Source organism: Vanessa atalanta, chromosome 23 (genome assembly GCF_905147765.1).
Source record: "Vanessa atalanta chromosome 23, ilVanAtal1.2, whole genome shotgun sequence".
In the NCBI taxonomy this organism is placed as follows: Eukaryota; Metazoa; Arthropoda; class Insecta; order Lepidoptera; family Nymphalidae; genus Vanessa; species Vanessa atalanta.
Window position 1 is genome coordinate 7,416,782 of NC_061893.1, and position 23,846 is coordinate 7,440,627.

General features: G+C 33.3%; 2 protein-coding genes across 3 annotated transcripts; one reads left to right on the top strand and one right to left on the bottom strand.

Annotated features, from left to right (window-relative positions):
- The first annotated feature begins 698 nt into the window (after window positions 1–698).
- LOC125073216 lies at window positions 699–7,086 on the top strand. The gene is made up of 6 exons (XM_047683955.1): window positions 699–831; window positions 1,229–1,588; window positions 2,356–2,453; window positions 3,384–3,592; window positions 4,668–4,887; window positions 6,883–7,086. The coding sequence occupies exons 1-6, from the start codon at window positions 699–701 to the stop codon at window positions 7,084–7,086; spliced, it is 1,224 nt and encodes a 407-aa protein (XP_047539911.1).
- A 3,794-nt stretch (window positions 7,087–10,880) lies between these two features.
- LOC125073215 (tetraspanin-33-like) lies at window positions 10,881–23,535 on the bottom strand. 2 transcript variants are annotated; one of them, XM_047683954.1, is made up of 7 exons: window positions 23,312–23,535; window positions 21,124–21,198; window positions 18,441–18,569; window positions 16,874–17,047; window positions 16,110–16,289; window positions 15,035–15,210; window positions 10,881–12,339 (listed from the first exon to the last, which is right to left on the bottom strand). In XM_047683954.1, the coding sequence occupies exons 1-7, from the start codon at window positions 23,393–23,395 to the stop codon at window positions 12,327–12,329; spliced, it is 831 nt and encodes a 276-aa protein (XP_047539910.1). In that variant the 5' UTR covers window positions 23,396–23,535; the 3' UTR covers window positions 10,881–12,326. The 2 variants fall into 2 exon arrangements, with proteins under 2 accessions (XP_047539910.1, XP_047539909.1); XM_047683953.1 differs by lacking the exon at window positions 10,881–12,339 and having other exon boundaries at window positions 14,289–15,210.
- Between the last annotated feature and the right edge of the window lie 311 nt (window positions 23,536–23,846).

A 23,846-nucleotide genomic window follows, 5' to 3' on the forward strand; every position in this document is an offset into this window, starting at 1 on the left:
AGTTTAATATGAACGATCCTTCAAATATATTTGAAGAATATTTTTTCCTTCAATAATATTTTTTAAATTTAGTAAAAAGCTATATGGTTCGATGTCTGTCTCTTTAAGCAGTATACGTTCCAAAGCAATAATGTACGCAGGTCCGAAAAAGGTCCTAAAATAAAAAATCACGGATTTTTCTTTATATGTTTGTCCTTCAATATAAACGTTCCACGTAAGCTCGCAAATCTGATTCTACCCGGTACGGGAATTTCTGTATCTCCTTATACTCCTTGTACGCTGTTCTTTACGAAGGGTCGTCGATCATTAATTATTATTTATTTTAACACGAATATATATATTCTCTATGTATTATATATTACTTATAGGCCCCTCTCAATCCAGGCAAAAATTTTTTGATTTGGTAGGCGCCTTGCCGATGAAATTTAACTCTTGGATCATCGGTGTGGCGCCTCAAAAGTCCCTTAAATATCTTTTCGAGGAGATCTCCGTATGACTACTTGCACCGGGCCATTCTTGTGCTTAAGACAGGGCTACTTAGATTACGTTTAAATCATCAATTTATTTAATAAAATGTGTTTATTTTATTATTTTAGATCTTTGCAACATTGCAGGTGTCTTTGCAACTGATCATTCTCAAACATCTTCCTACGCCAGATAGGAAGTACAGTAACTAGTTAAGCAGAGTTTATTCGAAAATGTCATCTCGTCAAACAGAAGATGAACACAAATTACTTCTGGACAAACTACTCTCAGACTCTGGACTGGAGTGCGTGCGATCAGCGCCAGAAACATTGGTATCGTCCTCAGAATCTGGGGAAGTTGAAGAAGGTTATAATGGGCAATGTTTACTAAAAATGCCCATATTTTTTAAATAAATACTAAGACAAGCAAATAATTGACCTGTGTAATTAAAGGTGTTCAAGTTTTTCTGATAATTCTGGCACCGTGAACAATACTTAAATTTATACTTTATTGTAAACACAAAAGAGAAAATAAATAAATACAACGTGGATACAGCATAAACAAAAGAGGCTTACAATTTTGGCGACCTTATCTTCACATAGCGATCTCTTCCAGGGAATCAACGGTGTAGGTTAAGTTAGCTCATAGAATGTGAGGTATCCTAACCTAACACCTAACAATAGTAAACTAGATATTAATTAAACTGCAGCATCCAATTAAATTGAAATTAATATAAAAACGTTTGTTACAGCTCCTGTAATAGAGGAGGAAGAAGAAGTTAGAGAAGAATTTATTGAAGAAGAAACAACAGAATTATCGGTTGAAGAAGTCCAAGAAGAGCAAGCAGCTATATTTCCCACGCCGTCGTTAAGGAAAATCCTTCCCGAAAGGGTACGAGAAATAGAGGGTTATAACAGAATTCACGTTCTACCGAATGAGTTCAAAACTGATTTCGATCCAGCTGCTATACCTAAAATAGACATGACGACGCAGCAAAAATGTATCGATATATTGGGAGCGATCACAGGCTGTACGCACTATAAAAAAAGTTTAGCTGAATTTTGGTTTTTGGATACATTGGCCAATTTACTGAGACGTGCTCAGGAAGCCGAAATGGATAGATGTTTGTATAATTTTCTATAATTTAAATATTTTAAAACTTCTAATACAACCTTTCCACTTCATTGGTCGAAAATAGTAATATTAGTAATTCCTTAGAATTAAGTGTTCGTTATATTTATGTCGCCATTTAATATAATGATGAGCTCCTGCTGAGCTAAGACTTCATTAGTGTGTTTTTTCCTCTCGAGGAGAAGATTTGCTGCATATCAGGCCGATAAAAGGTTATTTAGTTTTGTCGCCGAAAAATTCAAAACAAAAACAAAAATTTAAATGCCAAGACGCTGGTCCTGCCCCTGGATTCGTTCCAGTCCTGTCGCAATTGCCATCCCATCGATGGGAATAGATAGATAGTGCCCAAATGAGTGTTTGCGCACACTCCTGGTGGTAGGGCTTTGTGCAAGCCCGTCTGGGTAGGTACCACCCACTCATCAGGATATTCTACAGCCATACAGTAATTGTGTTCCAGTTTGAAGCGTGAGTGCGCCAGTGTAACTACAGGGAAAAGGGACGTAACATCTTAGTTCCCAAGATTGGTGGCGCTTTGGTGATGAAAGGAATGGTTAATATTTCTTACAACGCCATTGTCTATGGGCGGTGGTGACCACTTACAATCAGGTGGCTCATTTGCTCGTCCGCCTACCGATATCATAAAAAAAACACATGTGCATCATAATATGTCCTGCGTACTTGACTGGTTTCCCTTGGAATTGGCCGCCGTGTCCGCAATCGGTCAGCACATCATCCATTAAATGTCTGTGTAATTTGTAGCTTCGCAAGCAGTCTTAATACTTTGGTTTTGCGAGTGGATGAAAGAGATACAAAACTTCGACGCAGCTGATCGTCAACGAACGTTGAGACGGTTTCGGGTGAGTTATTATCACCTTATCACGTAAGTCTTGTACTTGAAATATTGATTCCGCTGTTATATGTTATGCCAAATTTAGCCTAACATAACTTTAAACATTATTTGTGTTAAGGTATAAATAAAAATAAAATAATGACTTAGCTTCGTGGTAAATCGATGAAAAAGTTCTAAAATATATTATTGTAAACAAACAAAACAGACGTCAGGACTGCATCTGGGTGGATACTGTCCACTTACTTTACTATCTTTCTACTGATAAGTACCTAATATTCTGTATCGGTATATTCGAGTTTAATTGGTACATTAATCAATCTATAAAAAAACAGTGATAATCATGTATGTGCACAAGAAGTAAGGATAAGCATATAACGCCAAGTTTCCGACTACGCAAAGTCAATAAACCATTCTTGGGGCAAGGTATCCGTTTCTATGATAAAATTCCGCAGACATTTTTAACTTTGCCGTTTCATAAATTCAAATCATTTGTAAAAAACATACATTGGTAAAGAAGGCACATTATTCGATACAAGATTAAGTAGATGATAAAAAAGCTTGGAATTAATGCTTGTTGACTTCCAGGCAGGATATATAACATACATATATAATTGTATTTAACTAACCTGACTGTATTTTTAGATGTTGAAAAAGAGTAACTACTGAGTTTCTTGCCGGTGCTTCTCGGTAGAATCTACATTCCGATCCGGTGGTAGCTTTACTTTAAATAGTTTGTTAAATGATGATTCAAAAGTGCTTGTAAAAGCCTACTTGAATAAAGTATTATATTTTAATTTTGATTATTAACAGGCACAATTTTATTAAAAGTGACAGTGTCTTTACCGTTGGCGACCACATACCATCAGATCACCTACCCAGTATCCTGTCTTCCTAAATTTTAAACAAACTATAAATAAAAATAGGTTTATAAATCTAGGAGAACATGCTATCAGCGGCGAGATTCATAGCACAAGAAGAACGTCTACCAACGCCGCAAGAGGCTGGTGTATTCTATAAAGCGGACGCAGATGGGAGAACTACCGCCCAAGCATCACCGGAGGCAAAGCAGTCGGTCACGTTCCAGGGAGCTGCATATGAGTGTTCTTTGAGAGATCTCACGAACATAATACATTACATATATGACTTGTAAGCACAAATAATAGATACCTACTCACAGTTTATTATTTTCAGCGCTATGTGTACATATATACATACTTGCAAGCTGGTTGGATTTCTTACAGTTACAAAAACATTTTCATATTATTAATAGTATACCCTATCTCTCAGTATAATCAGAGGTAAGGCAAGACCGACATTTTATGAGACCAAGCTCGAGATAGTCATAGTTCATTCTGGGGCTCCAGTTTTGTCAATGCACTTAAAATACGAAATAAATATCGGCGATATTCTTTTAGGTTTTTTTTTAATTGTAAAATACTATATTACTGTTTAATACTGTGTAATATTTATTTGGTGGTAGGGCTTTGCGTGCGTCTAGTTAGCTAACATCGCATGGATGACTGTATTACAAAATAATTCTATCGCCAAAAAGCAATACTATAGAGTGTTCCTATTTCGTATAAGGGGGGGGGGGGGTCTTTGGGTAGCTCATTGGGAAAACATTTTAATTCTTAAAGTTGGTGACATATGGCTGTAAGGGATGGTTTTCTTATAGCAAGAGACCACTTAGAATCAGGTGGTCCAATTGCCAGCCTGCCTAACTAAAATCTATATTACTTATAATAAAATTGGAGTGCTGTTTGTAATTTTGAAATAACCGCTTTTCACTAAATGCATATGTATGTATATACATGGTACATATACCAAAGTATCATTTTTAAAAAAAATTGTCTGCCTGTCTGTCCGTCTTTCTGGACCGATTAATCTCTGGAATGGCTAGACCGATTTTGACGGGACATCTACTGGCAGATAGCTGATGCAATAAGGAGTAACTAAGGCTACTTTTATTTAGAATTATATAGCCACGCTCCAAAGTCCAAATACTGTCCAGTACTGCGCGCAGCCATCGCGCAAGCCACCACTGTCGTCACGTCGGGTGTCTCCCACCAACGACTTAATATCACAAAAGCTGCCTTATACAGAATTTATAAGTTATAGTAAAAACTACGAACTGAGCAATAACTTTTTTGTTAAATTCAATCGCGTACGAAGTCCCAGGCACAGCTAGTAGACAATAAGAAATACATTTCATGTTCTACAGATTCAGCACAGACTACCAATACGGTCTCGTCCGTTCTGTGTTCACATTCACACCGGAATATAATATACTGGACGCCCCGTTCCAAATACAAAATCCAAAAAAACTCTTTGCCCCACTCAAGCCTAGACCGAAGAAAGAAAAATCTCCGAAAAAGGAGAAACCACCAGCGAAAGGAAAGAAAAAGGATGTCGACACGGAGGAATATTTGGCTCTACTAGAGGTGAGTCGGTCATCATAATTATGTTGTGAATACCTTCCAAAGCTTGACATGAAGGCTTTTCTTGCTTTTCCGCATATAGTTAGACAAGTACCTACATTAATTTGTATCGCTGTACCTACCTAGGTGTGGTTAAACCAATATATCTTAGATGCCAATGTAAGCGACGCAGTTGTGCAAGGATTGGCTTGTATTTCTTGGAGTGTCAAAGGTAACACATACAAACAGACGATAGACAGATTTGCTTCTGTTCGTTAAATCAATAAATTCCTGAGAATTATGGTATAATCTTGTAAATATCTCACTGCTGACCTTAAGGTCTCTGGAGAGGGTTTGGAGCTTATCGAATACACGATCATCAGTTAGAATTGTTCTTGTTAAATAATAAGCAACATTAAATTTTTATAAACATTTTTATTTTTAATCTGTGGTGCCTCCTTCTTCTTGTGTGTAGAAAAGTAAAATACTTAAGAAAATTGAAAGAGTACATATTAAAATTATAAAAACGTTCTTTAGATCAAATAAGTATGGATTCCTATAGCAATCCACTTCCACTGTACGACTATTATATTATATTACACAGACATTATGCTAACTGTTCTAACCACTGAGCTATTATGAATACACTCGGATAGAGATAGAGCAAAAATGTTGGTGTCTTAGTTTAAGGACTCAGTCAACATCAGCTAATAACGTATCGTTTCCGAACATTTGTGAGCAGTCTTCTCCGTGAATGTACTTGTACGCGATGCGATGTCTCATTGATATTCATTCAATTTGTTTTACGTGATATGGCTGCCGATAAATAATCTAGTTCAGATGACGTTCATTTTTTGCACGACTCCAAGCATCAGAAAATTACGAAACTATTTTTCGTCTTATATCGGCAACTACTTATATTCATTGATATACTTTTTAGTTAGTGCACTGAATCAGGAGTTGTATATAGTTGTAAAGATAATTCAATGAAAATCAATTCTGTATTTTTCAAAAACTAATTTGAATTGATAGAAAATCATCAAAATAGTCCAAATAAACTTTTCCGTCGAATCAACTGTACTAAAACCTGAAAATACACGAATGAATACATTCATCAGTATTGTGATTCTCAGCTTTCTGTATTTAAAAAAACAATAATACTTGTATTGTATGTTTGTATATATATTTTTTATTCCTATAATTTGTTTTCGTTTCACTTTGGGTTTTGGCAATAAGTGGAGTTTTCGATTCATGATGGATGTACATTTTTTTTTTATGCGGAAGGCTTATGTTGTTGTCACAATTAGAAGCCATTTCTTCTAACTCATTTAGATGTCGCATATAAGACCAACTTGTAAGATATACTATCTCTTGTGCCTTGAAGTTTTACTAGTTGAACCGTAACAACGATATAAAGTATTACTGTTTGGCGGTAGAAAAAATATTCACTTGTAACTTGAGTAACCTACCCCGATATAAAAGACCCACACACCAATAAAAATATTACACTTATAGTAAATACGGAGTTTCTTGACGGTATTTCTCGATAGTATCAACATATAAAAAATCCATCAGTAATCATGTAAAGGACTTAGACATGTCACGATAGCCGCCCTCAGTTCAATCGAAAAATAAAGAATTTTATTTGTGCCCATTTCTAATTTTATGGAATGTTTTATTGGTTTTATTAATTATATTATAGTTATAAAATGTATTATAGCTTCTTATTTCTAATTATTGTTTACTTTATTTAATATTTTTAATACATAGTGTACAATATGATAATGCATGGTGACTACCTGTAAGTAGTAGAACTTTTACCTATCTATTTTGAAATGTATTTTTTTTACTGTTGGTTGTCCTAATGAAAATTAATAATAATTAACTACCGAACTGGTGATATCTTTACGTTTAACTCAATACTGTAACATGACCATTAAGTCCTTAAGCCTGATTAAATTTTAAACATTATAGATAAGTTTTCATAATAATACTGTGATAAGCTTCCTTCTTTATCAGCTCAAAGCTAAAGACGAACGCGAAGTCGAAGAGCTGGAAGACAAGGACCGTGAAGATTGGAATCGTCGCTCGCACATTCTACCGCTTGCTTTTGCGGCAGACGACGAGTTCTTCGACAAATATTGGCCACCACCACCGCCGGAACCGCAACCAGAACCAGAACCCGAGGTGAAGGGAAAGGGGAAAGGAAAGGGGAAAAAGTAACCCAGTATAAATTATCCGAGTCCTATTGGAGATTAATTATTTTAATAATATTGATAGACCATTATACATTTGTCGTACATTTAAGTATATAAATGCAGAAACATAGAATTAGGTTATAACTCCATTTTTTTTTATGGGATTGGTTGGCGGGCGAGCATATGGGCCACCTGATGGTAAGTGGGCACCACCGCCCATATACAAAGGCGCTGTAAGAAATATTAACCATTCCTTACATCACCTATGCGCCACCAACCTTGGGAACTAAGATGTTACGTCCCTTGTGCCTGTGATTACACTGGCTCACTCACCCTTCTAACCGGAACACAACAATGCAGATTACTGTTATTTGGCCGTAGAATATCTGATTAGTGGGTGGTACCTACCCAAACAGGCTTGCACAAAGCCCTACTACCAAGTATACCATGCACGAGGGATATGAAATCTAAGTTCTCTATGTCGGTAGCGTATTGGTTATGTAAGATATGATTCAAGTTACATACAGCGTCAATCTTTATGGTGGTATGTGGTATTGGTGACTACTTACCATCAGGTAACTAACTCATTAAACCGTCCAACTACCAATACCATATAAAAAAATAGGCTCCAAAAATATAACAATTTGATCATATTTGAATTTCGAACAGGAAATAAACAAAAAAAAAATGAAAATAAAATAAAAGTGATTACAAATTGTTTTATTGACTATCTTTTAAACGACACCATATACAATGTATAAGAATAACATCTTCGTTTATACAAGATAATGTAATTGTGCCGAACGCGTACGGTCAGTACAAACGTTACAATTTTTTTTCCTTCTGACGTTACAAACTTATAAACGAATAATTTTAAAACTTATTTCTAATAAACATAAAGATATTGGAATATTCATTTATCACATTAAATAAAATTTAATTTAAATTTAAAACTTTTTGTACGCGAATATACAATTAAAAAAACTTGTGATATCATATGAATTAATCTATTAAAAAAAAAAACAAATACAGTCAGCAAAGAAATATTTTCAGTAAATTTTACAATAATCGAAATAAACAAAGCTATTATTATTCTTGTTACAAAATGAAGTGCGAGCGAGACAAGAAATACAATTTTATGTCGTTTAAGTGAGTAATGAAACGAGACAAAACTATGATATCGCGTCTGATTTAAATTGAATTCTGTTTGATAATCTTAAACATTATGACGAGATATTATACTTAAACTAAATTACATTAATACTTATATTATTATTATGCCATGAGATTAAAAATGGCGACTAAACTCAAATATATTGAGAATTATTTACAATATTAAAAATATGAAATACATTTTGGACAACTAAATTAAATAATATATATAATTGATTCCTTTATGATACCGAATAAGCCGAAGTGGTCCAGTGGGTGGAACACATGAATTTTTACCGATGATTTCGGGTTCGATTTGGGCAAGCTCTTAATTTTCATATGAATAATTCGCGTTTATAATTCATCTCGTACTCAGCTAAGAAAAACATCGCAAGTCTTGGTAATAAACACCGCTAAAATTAACCCTCTCGTTTAACGAGTTGTTGCCATTGGACGGGCAACTCTAGCACGGCGTTCTCGTTGGTCAAATCAAATAGCGCGCGCTTCCGTTGATGTTACACACTTCCGTCCCAAATCAAGAAATCATTTCCACAGATTGCAGGAAATCGAGAGGGAATGAAAATTATATATACTACATAAATGCTATATGCTGCCGTTACTGAACTGTACATTAATTATATTGTAATGTTAATGGCAGAAAAAACTTAATCGAAATAAATTTCATAAAATCTATAATTAAAATTGTTATATTATGAAATAATATCGATATCATTATTCATTAATTTGAATAATAAAAGCATAATGTAAATATACTTAAAATCTATATACAGATTATTTGGTTGCGATCGAGTAACCAGTAACTACAATATATATAATAGAAATACAAACATTTGTAACCTTTATTGTAATTTAATTACACATTCCGGTAAATAAAGACAATATCAAATAAAACTACACTAATTTCATATTAATACTAACAATTGAATATCATATATAATAACTGTTTATTAACGGCGTTACAAACGTCGTTTAGCGTGTATAACTAAACATATATTCATCTCTTTCTATCGTGTGTCGTTTGACATTCGATAGAAGAATACAGCATTGCTTAGCTAATACAACTTGAACAACGTTTGTAACTAAATGTTTAATATTAAGTGTTGAAAATAAATGCATCGAAAATGCACCTTAAACTAGTTGTAATACGATTCACATTTAACGAGCACAGTTTGAAAATGTTTCATTACAATATTGCACCTGTTCTTTTTATAAAATACATATTAATAATTCGAATTAAACAATACACGTTCGAAATTTTTTAAATTTAAAAATCGAAGCTTACGAATATTGATTAAATTTAATAAACAAAGTTTTAATTTTAATTTTTTTTTAATGTTTTAATTATAATAAAAGATTATTTGGTTAGCGTTTTGAGCATTTATTTGTAAAGCTAGATTTAATTACGTGTATTGTAGGTCGTAATGAGATAGTGGCCACATTATATAAATTAAGGTTAGAGTGAGTTCGAGTGAGAAATGAGAACGATAGGAGAGTGACTTTTATAGATTAGAGATATGAAATATAATTATCAAGTAAAATAATTATTTTTATTTAAGCAAGTGCATTAATTTGAAATAATATTTCTAATAATCGCAATGGAATCCATCATTTTGTCTTACATATCTAAGACTACTAAATCTATGATAAGTTTTCAGTATTATTTTCATCACTGGCAAGTTGTTGAAGGAATGTTATGAGATACTTTATGGTAGGACTTGTATCAAGAGCCGATATAAAAAAAAAAAAAGTTTTATTATAAATGCGTTTTAGTTAAGACCGTTATATAATATATATTCAAATTAATTGTAGTGTTATAAACTAAAAGTTAGTATATTTAAATTCAAACATGTATTTTTCAACTCAAATTTTTTTTAGTATTTTTTCAATAATTATAAATTCTGTCTGTAATACTGTACGAATATGTTCCTGAGATCAGATCAAATATTTAAACACACCACTATATTTATTATAAACCCACTCATATTATGTATGTACATACTAATATTTTTATACTAAATGGCAGTGGTCTTGGTAATAGTTATACACACCAAAAGGATCAAATATTATGAGTTTAACTATTGTTATATGTCAATAAACGAAAAGAGCTACCTACCATCTTAATGGTACCACACCAATAGCCAGTCTGACTGTCACAGGGGTTACGATACTTCCCCGATTGTATTCCTCACTAAAATCAATCGACTTCAGATAAATGGTTACTAAGGGCAATTCTACTAATTTATTATAGTTACTTTCCCAGTAATTTACGATGCGGTGAAAATTTCTTTGTGGAATTGTCCCGTTTGATAAAACATTGCACACAATACATTCTGCTTTGCTTAAAATGTATCGACGAAATTTTAACACATTGATTGGTCTGGCAACATTAGTCACTTAAAGAATATCTGTGTCTAGATGCAAGCAAGAGATTAAAAAAAAAACTTATTTATTCTTGGAATGTAATTATGTTAATATTATCTATTTTCACTACTATTCAGTGTAAATAAAATTTTATCTTTGAAATTAGGGCAAAAAACGCGGGAATCTTGTGAATTTTAGTTTCTTTTTTAAATTATTTTATAAAAAAGATAACATTTTAAAAGTCTTACGGCAGTGGTCATTGTGAATAAACATTATGTGATAAATCATTTATATTTACTGTAGAAGATAATGCAATTAAATTAAAAATAAAACCGTCATAGATTAATCCTTTTTATAGTTTGTTGTTTATGTCACAAGATAGTATAATTTCAAAATCAAAGTAAGCCCAGTTACTATATTCAATATATACGTTTATCTTACGCTTAGTACACCACTAAGCATAATTCTGAAGGTACCATTGGCTACTGCCAGATACAATGAATGTGTTCCGGTTTGAAGGTTGATCTCGCGTTAGTGTGATGTCTCATACCGCGCCAACGTCTTCACAGAGTAATCTTTCAGATTATTATTATTGAACCGAATACTGCTCTTCATAAACTAATCATTATTTAATGTAGTAACCGGGCTGGTGATGAACTATTCTGATGTAACATTTGTTTTGCAAAGACCATAAATATATCTAGATTGAATCATTAGAAAATCTACACTGATATTATAAATGCGAAAGTAACTGAAATGAAGCAAGAATTTAAATCCAAGGCAGGTAATGGCTAAACGCGAGTGGAGACGCGAACGACAACTAGTGCAATATATTATTTAATAGAGGAAGTAAAATTGTGGAAGTCCGCTAATATTTTTTTGGGGCGTCTTAAATTCATTACATCTATCACGTCATAATATACCAATGAGAAACTTAAATAATCAAATTTGAACTAACCAATAAACACACGGTATTCTATGTGTGTTCAGTATTCCATTCTCAAAAATAAAATAAAATCACAATTCATTAAAATTAATAAAACATTCAGATCATATAAATGCGACGAAGTTCCTTATTTGAACTCGTTAATATAAATTATAATAACCGATATTTTTCTGGAACTATATCCAATTAAGGTCTATTTATCTAATAGACTAAAATCGCTTCAGTCTTAAATACAATGGCACAGGATCAATGCCGGTAAAATAAACACTATTTTAATCCTTATTACCGTGACTTAAGGTCCATTACGCAATTGAGCCATGGAGTATTATATGTGGACGCAGATTAAACAGCGCACTAACCTTATAGTGTTAATCAAGCGATTATTTATAATTAAAATTATAACAACACTTATATAACACCTTCACTTTCGCCAAAGTAACATTACTAATCAATTTCGTTAAGCGGGTGGTCAGTTAAATACATCTATCTCTCTCATTCATCAACGATTTGACATTCAAAAGAAGAAGACAGAGAATCGTGTAACCGATCACCCCTTAAAGAATAAACGTTCGGAATACAACAGTCAGTCGAGTAACGCTCAAACAACACTGGTTATATCGACACTGAAAGCACTGGATAGTTTTGGAAAGGCCCAGTCCGTCCGGCCGGTAACGAGTCTACATGTGCAGCGCAGCGGGCGCCGTGCGCGGCGGTGCGGGTTCGAGTCCCGGCTACAGCAGCGCACGCCGGCACTCGTCCCTATAAGCGCCCGCTGCACCCCTATTTCATGTTTGCCACCTAGAAAAAGAAATTACCTATTTCGTTTTCCTTTTTGTTATGATTATATGCCTTTTAGTATCTTTACTGAAATGACTCTACTGCGTCATAGTGACGTCATCTCAGTAAAAAATATATATATATACTCTACCCATAACCACGCCTAAAACTAACTTATCAATATTTGATCTCTATAAAATCATTAGAGCCGCATCAAAATCGGAACACGTCTAAAGCGATTTCTATTATATACATTGTAATTACATAACTATCTTAATACATAATATTATGATCCAATTACATAGGTAATTTATATATTCTACGCTTTTTATATGCTAAGTAAAATCAGTCATTGTATCGATAGTTAAAGAGTCGATATCGATAGAATATGAACAAATTCAAAGACAAAACTATCTTAGAGATTTTTTTTTTTTTAAGTTCTGATATTCTGAGTTGTAATTAGTAAAGGACATAGGGACACTCCTGACGGGACTGTCGATTTTCAGACTTTCTATTGCTAGTGAGAATTTCTTTCCATCTATTTGTTTTTTTATTAAACAGACAGACAGAGTACACAACGCTTTTGTCTGCGTGTGTTTTTTTTTGCAAGCAGATTGGATTTAGATCATAACACATCAAAGACTTTAATCCCGTATCGTAGCCAATGACTTATTTTCACGTATGTAAAAAAAAATTGTTTTGCTTACGCTACCCAACCATTTTATAGTAACTGCAATGACGTCACAATATGAGCAAAGGCGATGTGTCGTCCGCCAAATGTAATTTTTTATCTTTTACAAAGATTAAACCAGATCCCAAAAAGCCGTTCAACCAAGCGTGCCCGAAGTTAGTACTACGTGCAAACATGTCACGCTAATACTTTAGTTTGTGTTCACTCTTATAAACAGTTAAACATCTTCTAGGGTATTCAGAATCCAGTCGAAGGAGTTATTACATAACATCGGTAAGCAATTTGATTGTTCAAATAGCTGTAATTAATTTTAAAATCATTTATTATGTAGTTCAAGTACGGCTGACTCGAACCACATTATCATACGTATAAAATGTTCATTAGGTAGGTTTTCTACCTACCTTATGAACATGCAGAATAGAGTCTACTCTGAATCTCTCGTTAGTTACAACTACATTTGAAATATAATATCTCTTTGCTTATATTTTGTAGCAATTCTATTGAAATCGACTTCATACTAGTTTATTACACTATTATGTAGATGGCAAACGTTGACTACAATACACAATGATTTTTGGTTACACATTCACTTAAAACTATTTACTTATCTATAATGTTATATCATAAGTATAAACTAGGATGAACCCCCAACCCCCTCTCCCTCCCCGGTTAAAGGTGAGACTGACAGCCACTGAACCACCGATTGCAATCATTTTTAATATCCGGCCACTGTTCCTGTGCGATTTGTGATCGAATGTTTTCCTTACGAATAATATGATTTAAAAAAGAAACCGGTCTTAGTTAACATTGATATATCTCTTTCTATCGACATTATTTTGACATTTGCAAGAGGAAGACAGCACTGTTTTACTAAACACCTCCTAAATGATGAACACTTTTTATTATTGTATTGTTTTAGTAATGACGAAAATTGATAGATGTCAGGAAAGCGTTACATCAGCGGCCGAACTTCACAATCCTTTATAAAATACTTTGACCAGATGTGTCCATAAACGAGAAGAAACAAAACAAATTAATTTCGAATTAAGAAACTATTTAATTTTTTTTTTCGTAAGGTAAAGAAATTTATCAAGTGAAATTATAGTTACATAAAAATATTATTATTTTGCCTTAAATGTCTTGTGGATGATGACGTATATGCACATAGGTATTAATATTACTTTAATACCTATGTGCATATACGGCACATTATAATTATGTAAAATTTAATATGAAAATTGCAATATAATTAAAAAAAGAAACTCGATTTTTTATCAAATACTTGTATTCTATTCGAGTAAACTTTACAATAAAGCCTTTTTTAACGTCAATACTCCAAGTCTTCCGCCATTTTGAAGAATTCCGTCTAGACGATAATGAGTAATATCAATTTTTAGTTATATACAGATTTTCGTTTATGAACACTGGGTGTTTTATTCGTAATTATAATGGAATTTTGGTATATTTTATATGTTTAGATATCAAACTATCTTTAAATAATTTTGGCTATTCAGTCTTAGCGATACATTTTAAAGATACGTTCATTTTTTTTTTTTTTACAAACAATCAATATGTCGATTAGCGATATGTAGTATATGTCACACAAATTTCCATATATGTCTCGTTTTAAATATTGCACATAAATGTTTTTAGATAAATGGTCCTTCGAGCCGGATTTTATAAATTATATTAATTTTACATTATAGTTAGACATAAGTATCTTACATAAGTAAGAGTGAAAGTTGTTAGTGGAAAAGCTGTTTTTATTAAATGCACAGATTAAAAATAATATCGGAATTTAAAAGTATATAGATTGTCATGTTTCTTCTTAGTAATAGATTTTTTTTCCAAATATTTAATAGCTCTCGTTAACAATCCAAGTAAGCAGTTTACAGATAAACTTTAGTATCAAATTTTACAAGGTCTTTACACATATATAAGTTAAAAAATAATCTTAAGTTATGACTTAGAATTAATTATCTATGTCGATGATGCTGCGGGGTGCACTTAGCTACGTTTTCGTACCTGGCTTTCTGCAATTCAATTTGTCCCTCCAGAGTCTTAGCGAGGTATATGACGAAGAGTTGTGAGAGAGCGACTCCCAGGGCTGCTGAGGCGATGGTGTACAGGTTCCTCTCCGCCCAGGATCGGACGATTTCTATACATCCACTTGTCCAAACACGTTTGCTGGCTTCGGCGACCTGAAATGATCCAACATTAATTGTTTAAGTTTTATGAACTATACAAGCTATCCGTCCCGTCTTCACGCGGCTACAATAAGAGTTTACTCTATATTTTAGATTCAAAAACAAGCATAAAAAGGAACAAGTTAATTATTTCGGGTTTTCTTCACTATAATATCTAATATATATATTACACTTAAAATCCGTTGCGTAGTTTTAATGATCTAACCGTACACACGTCGGTAACTTCTTTTTATGCAATGTAGAAATAGAGATGGAGATAGAGAACCATGATCTTTAATACGAGTGCATTATTAAAAATCTATTACACTATTTCTACTACCACTAACATTACATCTACTTAATTAATATTGCCATTTTGAAAATGTGGTTGTTCTTCCATGCAGCACTAAAGCAACATATTTGATTTTTGACATTAAAAAATTGTTCTACTGAATTGAAACCTGCGCGTGCGATTAGAGTTCAGTTTAAAAAATGATGATGTAGAACCGATGGTAGCTTTACATAAAATCCTGTAAAATAGCGATTAAAAAGTGCTCATAAAAACCTACTTAATTTCTTTTTTGTTTTTACTTGACGCAAAAACGTTTCACTTCTGTCACGTGTATGATTTATTTAGACATCACTTTAATGCTTATGTTACAGAGAGTATCGTTACGTGTTTGACTTTACTTAGACACAAGTGACGTCACCAACTTAACTAATTTTCCACTCAAATATACTTTAGAACGAGATAGTATTCCGTGTTAGAATGGAATGGTGATTAATCAGTCCGCCAGTAGCTTGTAGGGGTTTGATTACATCGTTTGAATCATCAAAGGCTATCTGGTCCTCTTTAACCGGATATCATTATTTGAGTTGAACATATAAAATATAGCTATCCTTTTTTAACTCACGGGAAAGTTCTGTACGCCATAACCACACATAATGTTCACGAGACCCGAACTAATATCTGTGGCGTTGATGCAACAGGAAAACGGTACTCCACAACGTTCCACGGACGGCGATGAGCAGTTGAAGTACTCGTTCTTGGACCAGTCCATGTAGCCGTCAGACGTCAGTCCGCAGCAATGAAACTGAAATTTAATAACGGATTTAAAATGATAATCTATATATGGATAGGCAGACGAAACATTTAATACCATTTTTTCCTGTTTTTCAACTCCTTGTTTTGGTTGGTATTAAAAGTATTATCAATTAACAAAAATTGATAGAAGTTACCAAAAACTGGAAATTTTGCTTTTGATTTGGAATTTCGATACCTGAGCGAACACTAGTCATTAAGCACAGTCATGGAGATCTTGGTGCACTTATTGGAAACCAGACAGTTTCGCTCGTATGTGTCGAACATCTCGACTCTGCCGAAGCACACCACCCTCGCGACGTCTGACGTAATAGCTGGTGGGAGCCAACGTCCACTCGGGGCACTTTCGTTTCAATTTTCTTCTGGATGCAATATATAAATCTTCTGTATATGTCTATGTAACTGAACTCCTAAGCGGTTGGACTGATTCTGATGTTTTTTTTAATATGTATTTGAATAGATGGTTTAGTTTGGTACCGGTACGTGGCGCAGCGATCGCGTATTAAATAAAATTATTATTCCAGACGAAGTCAAAGGCGAAGGCTTGTTTATTTGTGATACACAAAAAATACTTACGTCACTTTGAGCGAAATCAATAAAGTTCTGCAAATCTGGGTCATCCCTATACGCATGCACGACACGTTCAGTGAAGCTCAGTTCAAGGAGACCGTGCAACGAACGGGGGAAGACGAAACCGCAGACTGCCCCTCCCATTTCCACCAGGAATAGTATGAGCAGACAGAGGGAATACTGGAAAAACAAATATATCTCTTTTAAAGTAATTAAATTATACTTTAGATCCACCAAGCTTTTCCAATGCACATTGTGACAGATTCAAGTAACACGTTCAGGTTTCCTCACGATGTTTTCCGTCACTACTGACCTCGAGATGAATAATAAACAGCCATTCATTACCTAAGGGCGGTACTTCACTGGTACTAAAAGGTGGAAACCTTCAAACAGGAACACAACAATACTAAGTATAGCTTGATGATGCCTGAAGGTAAAATGTGTTAAATAACAATGTTTTTTCATAAATTAACAGCCTCTAAGTCCCATTGGTGGAGTAAGGTTCCTCCGTTTTTTGCAGTTGATTTTAGGACGCTAAACGAAATAGAGTTGGTACACTCGTAGATGACGGCTGATTTCTTCGAAATTAGACACATGCAGGTTTCCTGACGATGTTTCCCTTCACCAGCTCGAACTAATAAGTACAAGAAATCCAGTGGCGCTGGCCCGGGTACCCACTGAAACCCTTAATCATCGGTTGAGATGCACGCATTGTGCCCACTGGGCCATAACTTCGGTCACGGCACAGCTGCGTTTTATAGTTACCGAGTGTATGTGCACTCTCTATATCAATCACTCATATAATCCTTAGTCCGGCGAGTTGCAACTAAACTTACTCTACTGACCTATCACTTCACGTGCTTCCCGGGGGAAGGCAGTGTAAACATTGTCAATTCGGAAAGATCAGACTACTGGGAATTATTTATTGATCCGACTAGGAGGCGGTTTAAGCCCTAGCTCGGGCTTTGCATTCTTTTGCGAATTATAATTTCATTTCGACTAGCTTACAATACTTCTCAAGAGCGAGTACTCTTACTCACTCAAAAGTGGTAACAATGAGTACTCTTGAAAAGTACTTGTAAATTTTTATAATTCATGTCATCCATCCTGGTTGATTCATGACATCCTAGTTGCATATTATATTTGAAATTTGCGACACCTGTAAATACGTGAGTTTCCTGAGTATTGTTATTTATTAAATTATATTTCCTTTTAATAAATAACAATTATACTACTTGCTTATGTTATGGGGCAAACGTGCAGGAGGTTCACCGGGTGGAAAGTGATTACCACCGCCCATGGACATCTGCAACACCAGGGGGGTTGCAGGTGCGTTGCCGGCCTTTTTTTTATCCCTTTGTATTATTAGCACCACAGATTCAGCGTTCACCGAAGATTTAACCGGAAAAGACCGGCGTGGTACTATGATGTCTTTAAGTTTGTGCAAATAGACAAAAAATACGCTTATCGAATAAACGAATCATACATCGGTGATCAAAGACATAGATCCGTTTATATATTTAAGAATAGAAAAGAACTAAGAGAATTGAATACGAACGAAATGTTAACCTACAAATTTCAAGAGGCACGTGTTCTCCCGCAACGCTCCAATGCATCCAGCGAAGCTCACGATGAATACCACGCCACCGAGTAACGCGATCAGCAGGCTTATGTTCAGCATCACATCGTACACTGTGTCCAGCTGTAAAAACAATCATACAAGTCATAAGAGAAGCGAAGAAGATACATACATCAACGGAAAATCATAGTTTTAGTATGACTGACTTTATGTCATCGGTTTGGGGTTCGCGGGGACGTGTGACGTTAATGTTGTATTTGCTTAATCCTAACTTCGCGAGTTTGAGTTGTTTGAGTTTACGCCCAATGTGAATTGTTAGGTTCTCAACAAAAGCTTTACTATTGGTGGGGGGGGGGTTATATTATAAGTGCTATTATACATTTAGCGAGACAACCAGTTTATACGAAGGTCCTTTCGCCATGCATTATTGTGTTTTCAATAAAAGGCAAAATGACATTTGAGAATAACAAAATAAAAAGTCAAAAAGAATAAGATACAGTCATAAATTATTTCTTTTTTTTTTAAGTATGAAAATACCTTTTTCACATATGATAGCAAAGATGTATTGGCGTCCAAAGTATTTCTACACATTTAATGCTCTAAAGGCCTAAATCTCATTTGAATTAAAAGGCAATGACACTTTACCTGCTAATAATCTATCACAGATTTGGATATATTATAATATATTAGATATAAAAGGACCTAAGCGACGTGTGAAGTTGACGCCATGCACCGACTTAGTTACTGCAGTTTACATTAAATTGCGAATTTATGAATTACGTTAAAAACATAAAAATGTCACACTGTACCATTATCAATCGTAAAAATAAATATTTTTTTAATAGGTATTTCCAAAGATAACCGTCACAATTTATTTTATCTGACGGATGACCTCTACCCCACTGACATTTTTGGAACGAAGTTTCCGCGACTTACAGTAGACCGAGCCGGCAGAAACGAGCATACACGACCTTTCCTATTTTGTTGTTGTTGTTAATCACGTGGGATTTATAACAACAATGTATTTTTTTTTTCATATAATTACTCTGCATTGTTATTAATATACTATCTGAACCTGCGGCTTTAACGGAGCGAATTTGTAAAACACAAACTTCCGACCCCCGTTTTACCCCCCTTAGGGGTGCAGTTTCGTAAAATCCTTAGTCTACACCCTAGAAAGATCCTACCTGCAAGTTTCTAGGTGTTATATTTTCTGAGTTATAGTGATTAATCAGTGATTAGTATTTCGCTTATATATATTACATACATACATTATATTACATTGTGTCTATTATATAATAAATACATAATACACAACAATAGTAACAATAGTAATTCAATTCTTTGTTTAATGGCTTTAAATTGTGCCGAAAGAGCGCAGATTATTTCGCCAATATCAAGTAGGAGTCTTGTATAATTCGCCTTTATTTTTTTTTTGAAGGTACAATTTTCTGGATTATTTATGACTGTACAAGTGTCCATTGACCTCTAAGGATAACTTATTCATTGATTCGTTATGCGAACCAGTTGTTTTCGTCGAAGTTTAAATTCAGATTTCCATATTATTTGTAAAATAATTACAATAATTAAAAAAATGATCGTTTATAAATACTAACAAAAAATGTTCGCTTCGACATTCAGGCTTACTATAAATAAAAACTTTAAAGACCTTTTTTTGTAAATAAAAATGTAATGACCAAGTGTAATTCGAATTCCGTTCTGCACACCACTAAACGGTTCGCGTGACGTCATCACATCAAGGAAAGTTATACGCTCCGTTTTTATATTATTTAATGACGAAAATATTCATCCTTTTCCAAATATTATACTAACAATTATAATATATTATGTATATAAAATATTAGTTGTCACCGCGGCTTTGAACTCGTTTAGGGGGTCGTTAGGTGTTAGGCATAAAAAGTGGCCTATATCATTCCTTGAATTTAAAGCCTGCTTCAAACCAAATTTCGTCAAATCCGACTCAGTAGTTCGGCTGTGAAAGAATATAACAGACAGTGCTACTTTCGCTTTTATATAATACTAGTTGTCGTACGCGGCTTCGCTCGCGTTTTAGGGGATTGGTTGTCATGTGTTAGGCAAAAAAGTAACCCATGTCCTTCCTTGGAGTTCAAGTTTGCTTCATATCCAACTTCACCAATTTTTGGTTCATTGGTTTGGCAGTGAAAGAGTGGCAGACAGACAGACAGAGTTACTTCCACATATATAATATTAAGAATAGATAGTATAGATAACTGAACCTACGGCTTTAACCGCGCGGAATTTATAAAACTTTACTTATAGCACACAAACCGTCACCCCCTATTTTACCCACTCGAGGGGTGAATTCAAAAAGTCCAAAATCCATCTAAATCCGATCTTATTATTTTCGTTTGTAATATTCCATATAAAATTGTGGTAATTTTAATTATTGACGTCATAACAAAACGACGTATCGCACTACCGGAAATTTGTATTCGCTTTTGTTGATTCACTATAATATTCCGTGCGCTCTATCTGCCGTTTGTTTTATAATCTGAGTTGTAAACACTTTGATGTCATTAATATATACATATACGTATTCAGAGTTACTAATTTATTTATAATATAATTTTAAAAATTAAAAATATTCGTATAATTTTAATCGTGCATTTTATTCCGGTATAATGTAAATGTTTACCTTTATGAGACCTGTCGCCTGCCATTTGTCGATAAACGCGTAAAGTCCAACACCGATCAGTAAGCCGCCGAATAGCTGAAAAATTATAATTCATTAAAACAATAAGGTCTTACCGGACAAATTTGGGCAATTTTCCGCGATTATATTATAGTTAAAATATCGTAGTGCACAAGCGTGTGCAAGCTCAGGTGCACTATTTGTTCCCTTGATCTCACAGTCAGAAGGGATAGCAATCCTGGTCATCAAGATTTTCATTATCGACTTACTAACTCGCAAATTTTACAGAAAAATCCAAGAAGTATTCGATGCAATTCAGAATTTGAACATATTACTATATATTTAACGGCCTTATAAGGGAGCTATAGGTTCATTTGGGGGGAGAGGGGATTAACTTTAACCAATTGGTAGTGACATTTTATTCATTCTACAGTAATACTTTGCTTTACAGCAATATTTTGGTTACGTGGGACATAGATTTTATATATCTTATATCCCATGGTCGATAGGGAATTGACACTTGTATTTCTTATTATCAATACCCATGGGAGGTTACCCCTATAGAATGGATAGGTTGTATATAAAAAAAAAAATATGGTTTTCGTATCAAGAATGTATTTTGAAAATTATATTAGTTTCTGATAAGACTGTATATATTATTTCAAACATTGTTTGTGAGATATTTATGTAACAACTTCTGCCCTTGACATAGGAAAGAGTAAGCATTTAATCCAAACGGATTGCAATATAAGAGACAGACATGTATTAATAGCTGGCTAAACTGTTGAGCTAATGGATTTAAATAAAGTAGGTTTTTATACGACCATGCATAAGCTACTTATAATATCTTGTACATAATAAGTAATTAATTTTATCTAAATTTATAAATGAGGATTTCTATGGCCAAATTAAAAAAAAACTACTAATTTAATATACATAAAAGTTTTACATACAATAGAAAGTCAGAAAAGCACGACTCCTGTCTATGGTTTTATTTGAACTGAATAAATAATTTTAAGCTTTAAGGCAAATTATGTAATGATATTTATTATTACAATAGCAATAACAAAATTATATTACAGTAAAATCAGTGTTAACTGAGAGATTATTACTCTGTTTTTTAATAAAACAAAACATTGATAATATTAAATTTATCACCATCAAAGCTTTGCCGTAATTCAAACAAGAATCTGTGAATCATCATATTATGATTTTGCGTTAAAAAATCATATAAATAATAAATTAAATATATTTATAAGTGAACAAACAAGTACCTCATGTCATGTACTGATTATATTTTATATATTTTTTACACTATTAGCAAATAAAGAGATATTCCGGGTGACCTTTGTCTTTTGAGGATTTCATAATCACAGTCACAATTATTTCAGTTTATAAAGGTTTATTGTTAAATATTAACCAAGTCGAAGCAATACAATAAAATCAAATTAAATATTTATTTAATTATTTTCAGTATTTAATATAAAAGGCAAAAATCAAATATAATTTGTAAATTGATTTTTTTTTTTTTTTTGTTTATATACATAATTAATGTCTTACAAATAATATAGTGTGTAAAATAAATTTAAGAATATTGTTAGCTTTAATATTTATTATTTTATTACTAAAATTATCTACATATATAGGGATTCTTTATAATATTAAATTTATAAACAAAACGAGTAGCAATATTATATCTATTTAATTTATTCTGCATACATTTATGGTTTAAATGGACACATTAATATCAAACTATGTATTACTGAGAATTACGAACTTTAACTTATATATTAACACAACGAAACAAGAAAATTAAATTTGAATACACAAATACGGAAAACGCATTCGATAAATGTAGGTACCTAATTATTAAATTCACGTCATTTTAAACTGTATCTTTAAGCCTAATTTTAAGCGTAACATAATGGAACCAAATTGAACAATTTAGTAATTTCGTTAGCGGAAACGACTAGACAGATATCTACTTTTTTATATATATATATATTGTTCATGAATGTAATCTTCTCACATTATCGCTTCAAACAATGATTGTGATTCACACACTGAGACTGAACAATAAATGAAAATTAAAACATGCACACAATAGAATCAAACTACAAATACAACAACGAGACTTTCATTCTTCTTCCATATGGGAAACTTAGTAATATTAATGAAAAATGGTGCTTACCCAAAAAATAAAATTCAAAACAAAAATCATATATTTCACACAGCCACTAACGTAGGTGAAATTTGGACCTCGACGACGATGCATCCTGCCTTATATATACACAATAATAATAAATATTGATATTTATTTTCTTTAACAATACTTTTTGTAATTTTTGATATTTAAAAACACAGCCTTAATCAACGATGAGTAATATACAAAACTCGTCCTGGACCGATCGTCCGTCGTCCGTCAATTCAGTTTCAGAACATAGACAATATAGACATATACAGTAGACTACAGAGCACAGAGTACATAATCACTACACTATGTTTCTACAGAGTAAATATACTCAACATTAAAGGCAATGGTACACTTAAAGCTTACACTATAGTATAGACAATACATTCGTCTAATAAAATATTGGTCACGAAAGATGGTTGCAAAATAGAACAATAGGAGCTGCTCTACATGGTTTTTGATACGAAGTTCTATTACGTGGCTTACAGTAGAGTGAACTAGGAAACATTATGCCTCCTCTAGTCAACTACCCTTT

Bases quoted from the DNA above. Each gene is read 5' to 3' on its own strand.
- LOC125073216 (XM_047683955.1), top strand. From the start codon at position 699: ATGTCATCTCGTCAAACAGAAGATGAACACAAATTACTTCTGGACAAA. The intron at 3,593-4,667 runs GTAAGCACAAAT...CATGTTCTACAG, and splicing joins ATACATTACATATATGACTT to ATTCAGCACAGACTACCAAT. The intron at 4,888-6,882 runs GTGAGTCGGTCA...CTTCTTTATCAG, and splicing joins AATATTTGGCTCTACTAGAG to CTCAAAGCTAAAGACGAACG.
- LOC125073215 (XM_047683953.1), bottom strand. From the start codon at position 23,395: ATGCATCGTCGTCGAGGTCCAAATTTCACCTACGTTAGTGGCTGTGTG. The intron at 16,290-16,873 runs GTAAGTATTTTT...ATTAAATTTCAG, and splicing joins TTGATTTCGCTCAAAGTGAC to TTTCATTGCTGCGGACTGAC. The intron at 15,211-16,109 runs GTGAGTTAAAAA...GGATCATTTCAG, and splicing joins ATGGCGTACAGAACTTTCCC to GTCGCCGAAGCCAGCAAACG.